We start from the raw sequence: 12,802 nt of genomic DNA on the forward strand, positions 1-12,802 counted from the left end.
CTGGAGCTGCACAAACACCATGAATCCTTGAATCCAAACTGATGGCTGATACAGGGCGCGCGCAATAAAGTGTATTTTATGGGCAAATTATGTTTATTAGTGTGTCGACAAAATACGTATTAAAAAGCACATATAAAAATGAAATATGAAGCCTCAGACACAGGGCCATAAAAGTATGGCTTTTTCGGCAGCCAATTTCGAGAGTAAGGTAATTTCGGAGCACCAGCTTAAAGGAACCGCAAGCCACACAACAAAGTGCCGGTCAAAGGGCGGCAAAGGCCAAAGGGCGAAAAAGGACGAGATGCAGGACGAGACTGCAGGCATTGTAATGCGGCCTTGTCCGTTGTCTACATTGTGGCAGCAGATATAATTCGATTTGCAAGCTATTCCCAACCCGCACGAGCACACGATTCGAATATGAAAATGAAAATCATCGTAAAATTTCTTCAAGAGAAAAACCTTGAGCGATCACTGAAAGTAAAGTGCAGCAACGTTAGTAAATTACTTGCAGAAAGTTATCATAAGCATAAATACAGGTTGTTATTTAACTTACAGCTCCTTAAATTACAGAGTGTTCTATGGTTTTATTCTCATGATTATTGTCGGACTTTTGTTGCCAAACGCAGACTCTTCTTTAGTTTTTCTAAGTGTAAGCCAACGAACCGGGCAGCAACAAACAGATTACAACAATGGGCGGGCAACATTGTTGCATCAGAGAACGCGCCGCGATGCATGCTAAAAGTAATGCACAATGACAAACGCTCGTCCCAAACCACCACCATTACCACCACCACTACCACCGCTACCACCACTGGCACCGTGGCACCACCGAATCCGGCTAAAAACCCCCGGGGCGAGTGCCACAAAGACTGGGCCAGCATATAAAAATAGTGGCTGGCAAGATGGAGGAGGAGCGAGTGCCTTTGCCTTTGCTTTTGCCCCTGCGATTGCGATTGCAGCCCACGCAGGATGGCCAACGCGCATGACGCGCTCCTCCAACCGCCGCAAACTCACTGGCTGTTCCGCTGACCCACCGCCCCACCAGGAGCCACCAGGAACCGCCGAGAAGCGCCCCGACCACCCAACCGCCCACCAGCGGAAGCTGACGAAATGTTGCCGATGAGCATTGCTAACGATGTGGGCAAGAACAACACAACGCCTACGAGGACGAAGCGATGACGATGACGAGGACAAAGCCAGGACGAAAGCAGGACGAAGTCGGCAGCAACAAAATTGCAGCTAGCCACTTTCTTCCTGGGCGGGAATTGCATTATCTGCGCGCGTGTGTGTGTGTGTGTGTGTCTGTGTTTGTTGCGTTTTTATTTGCCGTCTATGTCTGTGTCTATGTCTTTGTTGCTATTTTCTATTTTCCAGCTTCGGCTGCCTTCATTTTCCGCCCACTTTTTGTTTTTGGCCCGCTCGTTGCTCGTCGTCGGCGGTTGGGCGTAAAACTTTTAAATTAGAAATTTTTGTTAGTTGCAGCAATCGAGGGTGGGGTAGGGCAAAAGTGAAGTGTTGGGACGCCAGCACTCAATAGTTTTTTACACTTTGTTAGTCGGTTAGTTTTTGTTGCGCAGCTCTTGTTGTTCTTTTTATTTTGTATTTTTTGTGTGTTCCTAGTTGTGCGCTGCATTGTGGTTTCCATTGGCACTCGACAGTTGCTATTAATTTTTAATTTTTTCTTTCGGCTTTGCCTTCTGCGTTTTTTTCCCCTTGTGAGGTCAAAGTTTTAATGCAATTTCGGCGTGGGTGTTGAATAAGGAACAGCCTAAATGATTTGAAAACAATCAACGGCTTATGGGTATATGATGAATTTAAAGGGAGAGATTGTGGATTTTATTCCTTTCTGTTACCTCTTTTTTGCTAACAATAAAACCCATTAACATTGTGCGCCCACAAAAGTAGGCAATACTTTCTGTGGGCTTCCTTTGTGCGCCACCCCCGTCAACTTGTTATTGCCTATTTGCCCAGGTCTGGAGTTTAACAAAAGATGAGGTGATTGAAATTTCGCTCCACAAAAGAAAAAGCAAGAAAGCCAGAGATAATTTCAGCAATAGGCGTCACCTAATGGCATTCCGCAAATTGTTTGTTGAATTCACAGGCAAGGGCAAACGCCTGTCAAAACGACTGAGATTCAGGACTTCGGGACTTATTTCCTCCTTTCAGCCAGCCCCTCGTCCGGATGGAATGGCATAAAAAAAGGTTGTCATGCTGCCAAGAAGCGGCGAAGACGATGACAAAAAACAACAACTTAATACCCAGCTGATGCCTATTAAGCACAGCATTTGTGGCACCACCAACACCCGCCACCCACGAGTCGAGTCCCACCCACTGTGCAGCGCTGCGTGTGTCTTGCTCTGATTTTGTGGCTGTGATATTTTCATTTGCTTGATTTGTTTTGGCATAATTCTGCCATCTTACTGACTTTTTTTCTTTGGTAAATTATTGGGAATTTCGTTGTGGTTGCGGAACTCGCATCGTTTGGGTATTGGCAAACCGCAAATCAGCAGTTTTCTGTTTTTTCCCCCAATTTTTCCCTTTAGCCTCGCATTAAGCATTCGCCATGGTGGCCTGGGCTCCACTAATTTGGGCTTGCCAAGTGACGATGCACACGTAGCAGCAATAATTTCGGCTAATTGCTCTCTGAACAGCAATTTAAATGCGAAATGAATTCAGTGTGGGCCACACGCCCACAAAAGAGGGCCAGAAAATAGTTTCATTTGAAGCTTCTGCTGCAGTTGTAATAATATAACGCATACGCTGTGTGCGCCCACTGCAGTCTGAATATTAAAAACGAGTTTTGCCGTTTGGCCAGACAACCGGACTAGACCGACCTACCGACCACGACCCACTGGAATCCGGAATCCGGTATCTGGATATCTCGTCTCGTCATACATACATGTCGAGTATGACTTTCATTGCAATGCATATCTGAGCGCAGACATCGCTCGGAAAATGGCAGAAATTAAATTCGTCTCTCGACTGACAAATGTCCCCCGAGTGGGCAAAACCAGAAAAGTACTTGACGATACGTAAAAGTCAAGTCAAATTGCAGGGGACTCGCCCGAACGCACCCCCTTTTTCATAAGTCAGCTTGTAATGTTGTTAAGCATCCAAAGATACTGTCAGTGTAGTGGCCACAGAATGCAGGGGGGAGTGTCCTGTGGGGCACGACTCTTCTGGCTGTATCTGCAGCATTGTATCTTTAGTGCTGCCGCCGGAGTCGGCAACTTCAACTTGGTCCGGGTTTTTGCCTCTGCTTCTGGTCGTCGGTTTGGCTTGGTTTGGCTTGGGTGGCTGAAGAGCAGCTGATGTTGATGATGATACACACTCAAGTGCGCTTTGGGTACAGCAGTTGAGCAAATACACAAACAGGACTCACACACACGTGGGCAGGGAGAGGACTGCCCTCAAACTCACCAACACACACACACACTCACACGGGCACACGCGTCGTATGCGCAATATGGCGACGTCTAAGTTGACTTTGGCGCTGTTGCCGCTTTTACTTATTTATGCCAATTTTTGGCCTGCGTGTGCGAGAGTGCGATGTGCCAGCCGGATTGTGGCTCGTTTGTTATTGTTGATTTTCGGCTGGCATTGCTTCTATTTAAGCATTTAAAGCAAGATGCTACGTGAGTTGAATGCCGAGCCTGGAACACCCCCAGCCTACACTGCAAGAAGTCTGCGCTAATTTGGGAATTAAGCATTGCAAGATAGCAAGACTAGAGAACAATAATAAAATGCTTTAAGTGCCTAGTATATAAATTATCGAAAAATCAATTTTTACATTAAATACACATTATTTATTTAAAATTCGTTCGATTCATATTCTGTCTAACTTGTTCATTTTAAAATCCTCACCGCTGCGACTGAGTAATCCCCCCTATTAGCCATCTAACATGACCCACTCCCAACTGGGATATGTTTAAATTCCACCCCTTAACCCACTGACTCCCCAGGGACATTAAAGACCTCTAAACCAAACCAAACGAAACCGAACCCAGTCAACCAACGAACCAAGCAGCCGGCACAAATTTAACCAACTGAAGCCACTTGGGAATCGCTCTGACATCGCTCGCGCATTGGTTTTATTTCATTAGTTCTGCGCCAATTTAAATATTTAACGAACATTGCGAGTTGATAGCATTTGCCGGCAGCTTTAAATTGACAAAAGCGAAACAGAGCGAGATCGAAAAAAGAAGTGGGCAAATGAACGCGACTGTGGCATAGATTAAATTTCCGCTCTTATGAATGCGCGTAGCTAATAGAAACGGTGGTGCAGGATGGGTGGTGCTGCCTGTTTGGGTGGTTGGCCGTTTGGACGGTTAGGAGGCTGCGACAGCATGGTAGCTGCATATATTTTGAGCTAGGTCCCTGCTGATGCCGCACATCCGTGGTCCCCGGTCGGCGTTCGTCAGTTTCAAATGTCCGAAAAAAGAAATCCAATTTGCTCGGCGCTGGTCCGCGTTGGCAATGCCCCATGGACATGCGTTAATAAAAAAAAGAAAGAGCTCAAAAAAAAAAAAAAAAAAAAAGATGGAATACGTCGGGCCAAAACAACACAGGCACAAAAAACTGGCCAACTGGCGACGGCTGCAGCCGGCCATCCAAATCCAAAACTGGGGGCCACGGCCATGGGAACGTGTAGAAAATAAAAATTTCTATTTAAATGGCAAAAATCAACAAATGCAACGCAAAACAATCTAAAACACAAATCGAAATTAAATGACCGCACTTGCACACAAAAGCGGGCTCCACAGAAAGCGCCCAAGCACACACACACACACAGTGTGCACAGTGAAAAAAGGGGGGAACATGGCAAAAACAAGCCACTCGTGGCCAACAAAAAAAGAGCGGGAGTTTTGGGAAAAAAATGGAAAGCAAGTGACTGAAATAAAGTGCAGCAGCTGCGCAGCGTTCTAAAAAAAAGGTAACAAGGTTGGTAAGAGTCTGTGAGTGAGGGGTGGAGTATGGAAAGGGGAAGGGGTGTCGGTCAGCTTGCCGGCCGCTTTTCCATGTATGTGTTAGCCAAATGCTAGACGCGGGTTGTGCAATTTCAACATTTCATTCAGCGACGATTTTTGAATTTCCAGTTCGTCGTCTTGTGCAAACCGTCTGTGATGCATTTTTTGTTTTTTTTTTTTAAACAAGGGAAATGCATCAACATCGCTGTGATTTAAGCCAGAATTTAAAGTAATACTACACCTTTCACCTTTTTAACCTTTCACCTTTTTAATAATTTTAATATAATGAAACTGAAGTTCATGGTTATTATGCATTAATTTATTTATATGGCCACCCCTTGAAATGATCTCATTTGGCACCCACTTCAACACCTTTCGGCCAGATTAATTAACTGCAAACGTGCGAGACTAAATGAAGTCACTTGCCCAGTTTTTCCAGAACAGAACCACATACACTTTACAATTAACACTCCAACGCCCAGAGAACCCGATTCGTAGGGTACGCTACCATCCCATCCTATTCCAGCCTAACCCATATGTACAAGTCATGTTGGAGCTGGGGAAAAAAGGAGTATCACTGCCACTATTACGATACTATAACCACGACAGCGATTCGGGTGCCTAACGAGTGACACTACGAAATAAAGGGAAATGCCCCGTAAGTGTGGATATATCAACACCTACCGTATACAACCGCCCACAGCACAAACAAAAATTGGAACTGGCCAAGTGTAATGAAAGCGGAAGAGAGACGAAAGACCGGTAACGGCGGAAAATAAAAACGGTAACCGCAATTTGACCCAGGTTTTTACTTGCTTTACATTTCGTGGCGCCCGACAAATATGCAGATTGGCACACGGGGCTGCTCCCACTGTACCCCCGCCAGCGACGCGTTTACCTCTAACATGTGCTACCAACGACGACAGATACATTTTCCGGGTGCTGGTTTGGTTTGTTTCCATCCCCCTGCGCCCAATCCCAACGCAGCCCAACCCAACCCGTTCCACCCCCTTTGACAAACGCTTACAGCAGCGTTAAATGTTCACCGGGGGTGGCTGGCGGGGATGTTGTCTACAACCATGCAGTGCGTTTGTGTGCGTGGGATATAACTAACCCGGACCCAAATGCAAACACATGGGCTACCAAACAGCACGGACAAAAATTATTTCAAATATTTATAAAAAGAGTGAAGTTTATTTTGAAGCTTGAAATCAAACAATATCAAACATAGATGATTTGGGAAATGATATCACTTTAAATGAAATCTCCTAATGATATAATCAATTGACAAATGATTATTTACACATTTTGTTACAATACTTCTTAAAATATTATCTGATAAGATGGTAACCTTCAGCTGTTTAGCAAGCTGCCAAATTTCCTTGCTGTGTACTGCCTGGATTCTTTAAGCCAAGTTTGTTTTGTTTCGGCCAGAGCTGCTTTTGTTGTTTCTAGGCCGGAACACACGCAATTTCCATTTCGCAGTGGCTCTGTGTGTGAGATTTCCAAGTTATAAGGCAACATGTTCTTGGCACTCGGCACTCAGGACTACGGACTTTAGACTCAACCTTGCTGCATTTCTTGGCCCGTCCTGCCTTTTTTCGATTCCTGGCTACGCAAATTCGTTGTCGTCTCCGGTTTTCCGAGCGCTGCTGCTGCATTGTCGCCCCACACGATTGTCAACCCCATGAAGTTGGAAAATCGGAAAAATACCCGTAGTAGGCAGTAGGCTGTAGGCTACTGGCATTTAAATGCGAATTTTGCACGCGATCTGCAAACGGAATGTGGGACCCTGCCACATTTAAATCAAATTATTGACATTTGCTTAAAGGCCGGGCGCTTGAGTCGCATACAAATGATTTAAGTTTCGGTCGGCACTTAAAGTCGAGCACTCGCAGAGTCAGCACTAAAAAGGACTTGAGTTGAGGTCCTGATAAGAGTCGGGAATTGCCGGGCTTGCTGATGACGCCGGTGGTTGGGAGGGATTGAGTGGGGCTGGGCTGGGGTTTTTGTGGCCCCGGGGGCAGCAACCCTTTTGCCGCATTTGCGTTTGCCTTCGCTTCTGTCATGTTTTGTTTTTAATAGTTACTGAATCTCATTAGAATTTAGATGAGTCTTAATGAGTCATTGTTTTACACGTTAGACGAGCGCAGAAGACGCCGCCGCCGGTGGCAACACAAACAACAATACGACTGTAGTGCACTGCTCCCAAAAGTTTCCAAAGCCAGTCACGAAAACATGAAAAGGTGGCGAATTTCCGCGCAAATTTTCTCAGCACCCGCGAAAACACAGACACAAAGACAGGAAAAGCGAGTCACAACACAATGAAATTTTCATTTGATCTGCGCGACGCGACAACTTGATGAGGCTGCACCACCCACTCTCCTTTTTTTCCAAGCCAAGGATGGGGCCACCTGAATTACACAGAGAGAAATACTTAAAGGAATCTTTTTAAACAACTTAAGACGAAGCTAAAAATCTAGCTAAGCTATCTGAAAATATCATTCACAACGCAATAGTTATCATATTTATTATGTAAATTTTGCACTTGTATTTTCTCAGTGCACTTACACAATACAAACGACTGGGGCTCATTTAAGTGGCAACTTAAATGCCACGCACACTTGCGGAAATGATGCTGACTCGGAGAGCTCGGTTATCAAAGATTCGTGGGTAGAATGGGCACAAAAAGGTGGCAAAGGATTGCGGCCTGGCAGCTTGTGGTAATCAGCATTAAAAATCAGCATTATCATTGGCGAGGCGGCAACGGCGTCTAATGGCATCAAAGAGACAGCGGGCTGGGAGTTTGGAATCCTTAAAGTGACTGGCGTTTCATTAGCGAGTCAAGTTGATTGGCTTTCGAGTTGGTAGCTTTCAGTTGCGAGTTTGCTGCACAAACAGGCGTTGCAGCTGCAGCGCGAGGACGTAATCAAGATGAAATTAAAGCACAAAGTTTGCTTTAAGTCGACTCGTGCAGTGGCCGACGCTAATTAGATTTTTTAGTTCCACTTAGCAGCAGGCCAGGGTCCACTGGCTGCTTTCTTTGCTCGCATTTCATGCAAATGAATGAAATTAAAAGCACATTATACTTTATAATGCGCCCTGATTTGCCCCCCAAAGCAAATTTAATTTAAAGATTTGCCGAGCCACCCATACAAATGGCCGTGTATATGTATACTTATCAGGACTTAGGCAGTCCCAAGATAACCGCAGTGCCAAATTGTGGGCATAAGTGACTCTCGAGAGCACATAAATGCGGCCGGGATCCCATTGATTGGGTTTTAGGGGACGGCCTTGATCAAAGTCATAAGTCAGCGGCATACAAATCTCCATGTAAATATCCTTTCACAGTTGAGTTGTCCTTTTCGGACATCCCGGGATGGCACAGCACGTCTAAGCAACTGGATTATTAACATTTCAATATAATTTGTGGGCCTACCATGGTTCATATTCACAGGACGAGGACGAAGATGGGGAAGGGGAAGGGGAAGGGCAGCCCTAACTTTTCCTGCTGACGTCTGGGAAAATTAACGCGCCTCAGGACTTTGATCCTTTTTTTTATATATGTATACATGGCAGTGGGAACCCGCTGCGTGTTGGGCCCCGTATTTGCTTACATATTCATCAATTTTTGGGTTAAGTTGTGGGCGGGCTCAGGGTATCCGGGTGGGCGGGTATCCGGGTATCCGGGTTGGGTTCATATGTATCTGAATGTGGATGGATGCTGGGGCGGCCAGCACGTTTTGCGGTTGTTGGCGTCAAATTGTTTTGCTTGTTTGGGGCTTTCACTGTCACAGCGGGACGGTATCAGTGCGCAGTCGGTCAGCTGGTGGTTTTTTGACCGCCGGCTAAACGCTTTTAGCTTTAATGCACTGCCCACTTAGTTTGGGCCAGTTCATAATTGCCATTACGCATACGCCGTGTGGTCGCTTACAAAGTGAATTGCGAAATGAGATTGTCGGGCCGGTCAATAAAACATTAGGGCCCACGGATCGATGCGACTGGGACACATACATCTTGGCAAGGCCGTGGGCAGAAACTCGCTCCCTGGGGGCTGATCAACCAGCCATCCACATCCTGCCCGGAATCGTGTCCTCGATGGGGTTGCGTGTAATTAAGCGCTGCAGCTTATGTAAGACAAACAGGAAATAAGGTTTAGCACAAACGCATAAATAACAACGGCAAATCAGTAAAGCAAGGCAGCAGGCAGTGGGTAACATAAATAAAGGCATACAAACAATGAAAGCGGATAACATAAAATTTACAACAACTAAAGCCAACAAAACAGGAGCCAGCCGAAGCAAGCAAGACAAGTAAGAGTGGATAGTTGTGCACTGGGAGAAATAAATACAAGCTCTGTTCACAAAATCATGTAATGATTGTAACCACTTATCCCAGCTATACATGTTCATCCGCCTAATAATTGGCTTTCTGGGGAAGCATATGAAACGAATTTGTATATGATTTTTATCAGTGTTCCAATGCCTCACACACATGGACGCTGGTGTACGCCCTGAGTAGCTTCCGTCTTTAATCAAATGGTAAAAGGAGGTGTGGCAGGAGGCACTGCTGACACACTTAGTCCACAGGCGACTCACAATCCCCGCCAGCTGAATCACCTGGCTCACGACGATGTTAACGCTCTCGCCCTGAAAGTCAGGGAGGTTGATAGGTGAAGCAAGGCAGGAAGCCAGGAGGCCAGGAGGCCAGGTGAACGGAAAGGGACAGGTGCGTCCTCGGCAAATATACAAAACACTTGTAACTGCCGTGCAGCTAGCAAGGATTTATGATTAATTTATGGGCACGTGTGTGAAAGACAACGACAACGGCAACGACAACGACAGTGGGCGACTGTAACGATGGCAAAAACTTAATTAACTCATTACATACGCACCGTTTTAATCAGCAAACGAGCCGAGCCGAGCTGAGGCGGCGGAAGCGGGCGAAAGAAATGAAAAGCTGCCATCGCGCTTGACATGCTGACACCGAAGGCGGCTGACAGCTGGTGGGGAGGGGGCGTGGCAGCGGGGGCAAGAACTGCCAATCGAGCCCGCGGCTCAGTGCAAATTTAAAGCGGCCTTTGACTGCAATTAGTGGCTGCCTCGTTTGTCTGTCTCGCACACATACGGGCGAGAGTTACGCCACGTACACTTGGCAAGTTGCGTGCCGGTGTTTTTCGCCTTTTTGGCCAACCAGGCGAAAGCATTTCACCTTTGAGCCAGCCAAGTGCGCAAAGGGGCGAAAGCAATAACGCGAGAGCCGCCGGAACGAGCCCCCACGATTGATTTACAATAACCCCAACTACTCGAGCCGAGTCAAGCCGCCTCAATGTACTAAGCCGCGCTCGGCTCCGCCACTGCGATTACAATGGGCTCATTAACGGTGGCGTATACGCAATTTCCAATTAAATAAAAAGTGGCCACGTACACACAAACGCAGGCACTGCGGGAAAAACCTTTTATCATAAGGTATTACTTTAAAATGTTTCAAGATGAACAATGAACTTTCCAATGAACTCATTTTTTGTTTAATTCATCTAATTTCTTCTAATATTTTATAAAATCAAACAGAGTTTTGCTTATTTCTCGCAGTGTTTCCCTCCCTTGGTATATTTGTACACGTGAACACGCAGAGATTTACTCGTTTGGTTTGTGTTTTTAAAAGGCCAACAGGCCGCAGTCAGAACGAATCTACTTATTCAGCCCGCCCAGGATCCCGCGCCTTAACGTTTCACCATCAGTTCCGCTGGCTCTGGGAAATTCCTTTTAATATTTATTTAACACAAAAGCTTTCCGCATTTCGCATTTTGCCTTCGCTGCGGCCGCGACGACGACGTTGCCGTTAATTTTTCGCTTTGCTTTTCATTTTCGCAAAATTACCGGAAATGTTAATTTCTGCACGTGCAGCAGACAAGGCCGTAGGGTGGTGGGCAGTGGGTGATGGGAGGGTCTGGGCCACGCCCAGCGGCGTTGTCAGCCTCGAATGTTGTCGTCGTCGCAGTCGTCAGTGGGCCCCAGCTGAATAGTGCTAATTATTTAGGGTAAGAATTCACTGTGTGTTTGTGTTTGTTTGTGCGAATGGGAAGGGGCGTTGTTGGGTTGACCCCCGAAAAAAAAAATACCCGTTGCATTGGCCCTTAACCCATTACCACCCCACGTGCGTCGCTGCGATGGCACTGCCTTTGCTTTCGCCAAGTCTTGGCTATGAGTCTCGCTGCTGAGCGCTGAGCTGGGCTCAAGCGAACTGAGCTGACACAAGAGCGCACGAAGGACAACGGCAATGGCAGCGACAACGAGCACCAGCAGAACCACCAGGACTAACTAAGCCACCCAGATGCCAGCCCACTTGGATTTGCCATTCGCCTACTTTCCTTCGCACTCGCGACTTTTTTCTGTGCCAAAGAGACAAAGCACACAAAAATAATAATAAATGATTGCGATTTGTGCTAGTGTGGGTGTGTTTGCTTTGCATGTGAGCTTCTTATTGTATAAGCGTACACTCGGAAATATCTGCTCGTGCATTTGATAGCAATAGAAATTCCCAATATATATATATATTAGCGGTTAAGAAGAATTTAAATTCATTGACATATATATTATTTGAATTAATACATGCAGTCTGCTTGAAAAAGTATAATCTTTTCCGAGAGTTAAGATTGCAGAAAGTTGTTCAATGCTCAAAGTTTCTTGTCTGTTAGATCCTCAAGCTCTTATAGTGTTTTGCGGTGCAGAGATAGGTGGGTTGGCTGGCAGATGGGTGGTTGGTCGCACCACCCACTGCACTTGTGTTTGTGCAGCCTGCATGACAGCGAATGGCTTTGAGTTTGTGCATGTGTACACGATGTTTGGCCTGATGATGGGGCCAGAAGATTCGAGCGTGGAAAGTTTACTTAGATGAATGGGTTAATTAGTATTAATGGGGACGTTCTTCAGGGGGCGAGTGGGCGTGGCAGCAGAAGAAGAGATACACAGTGGGCAAAGTTTTCCGCGACGTATCTGATAAACTAATACAGTGTGGGTGGTTGGGGACTCGGGAACTTTTGTCATCGCCTTCGCCCAGCCATTTGAACCCATCAATCTGCGCGGCTCCTTTGTGATTTCAATTAACTTATCTCTGCTTATGCAGCATAAAATTATATATGAGAAAGTTCTGCTTCTTAGAGTTTTTGCGCACTTTTTTATGAATATGCATTAAAGCACAACGTCAGCGTTGGCAATAAATTGCGAAATAAAAGCGCATGACTTGGGTTTCTCTTTTGATTTGCGTTTTTATCTGGCGCATATTTTGTGCGATTCACGATGCGCCAGCGGCATCAACCCTTTCCTCAAAAGTCCCAGTGAAAATCTGTGAAAATCTGCAAAAAAACCGATACTCAACTTGACACTCTCCCGCTCTTTTTTTGCAGAACAATTCCACATCTTTGTCGGCGACTTGAGCTCAGAAATTGAAACTCAGCAATTGCGCGAAGCATTCACACCATTCGGCGAAATCTCGTAAGTATTAAAATGCAAATTTTCCATTTGCCAGTTAACTCGGAATTGCCTTTTTCCCATTTTCCAAAATTCTGCAGCTTTTATTTCGCCTTTTCCCCCTTTTTTTGCGACAATTTTCCTGTCACACATTCTCTGATTATTGGCAGGCGCGTGTGGAGGAGGCTCGCAACTCGCTACTCCATAAAAAATTCATAACTGAACGGCAAAAAATGAATTTATGCAAATGCCACTTTGGCCAAACTCTTTTCGCTGTCTGTAAGTGTCGCCTCGAGGAGCCCGTGGCGAGGGAGGGTGAGGCAAAAAGTCGGGGGCATTCAAATATTTAAGTTGCTATTTTTCGGC

The 12,802-nt window shown here is 45.9% G+C and overlaps 1 protein-coding gene across 5 annotated transcripts in view; it reads left to right on the plus strand.

Moving 5' to 3' along the window:
• Window positions 1-12,802, plus strand: part of LOC6729912 (RNA-binding protein 208) — a 58,390-nt gene that overhangs the window by 30,702 nt on the left and 14,886 nt on the right. For all 5 annotated transcript variants that reach the window (XM_016177690.3, XM_016177694.3, XM_016177693.3 and 2 more), the window contains one exon: window positions 12,373-12,460. In XM_016177690.3, the coding sequence (XP_016036669.1) occupies window positions 12,373-12,460 (88 nt within the window). The remainder of the gene's footprint in view (window positions 1-12,372; window positions 12,461-12,802) is intronic.

The sequence above is a fragment of the Drosophila simulans genome, chromosome 3R (assembly GCF_016746395.2).
Source record: "Drosophila simulans strain w501 chromosome 3R, Prin_Dsim_3.1, whole genome shotgun sequence".
NCBI lineage: Eukaryota > Metazoa > Arthropoda > Insecta > Diptera > Drosophilidae > Drosophila > Drosophila simulans.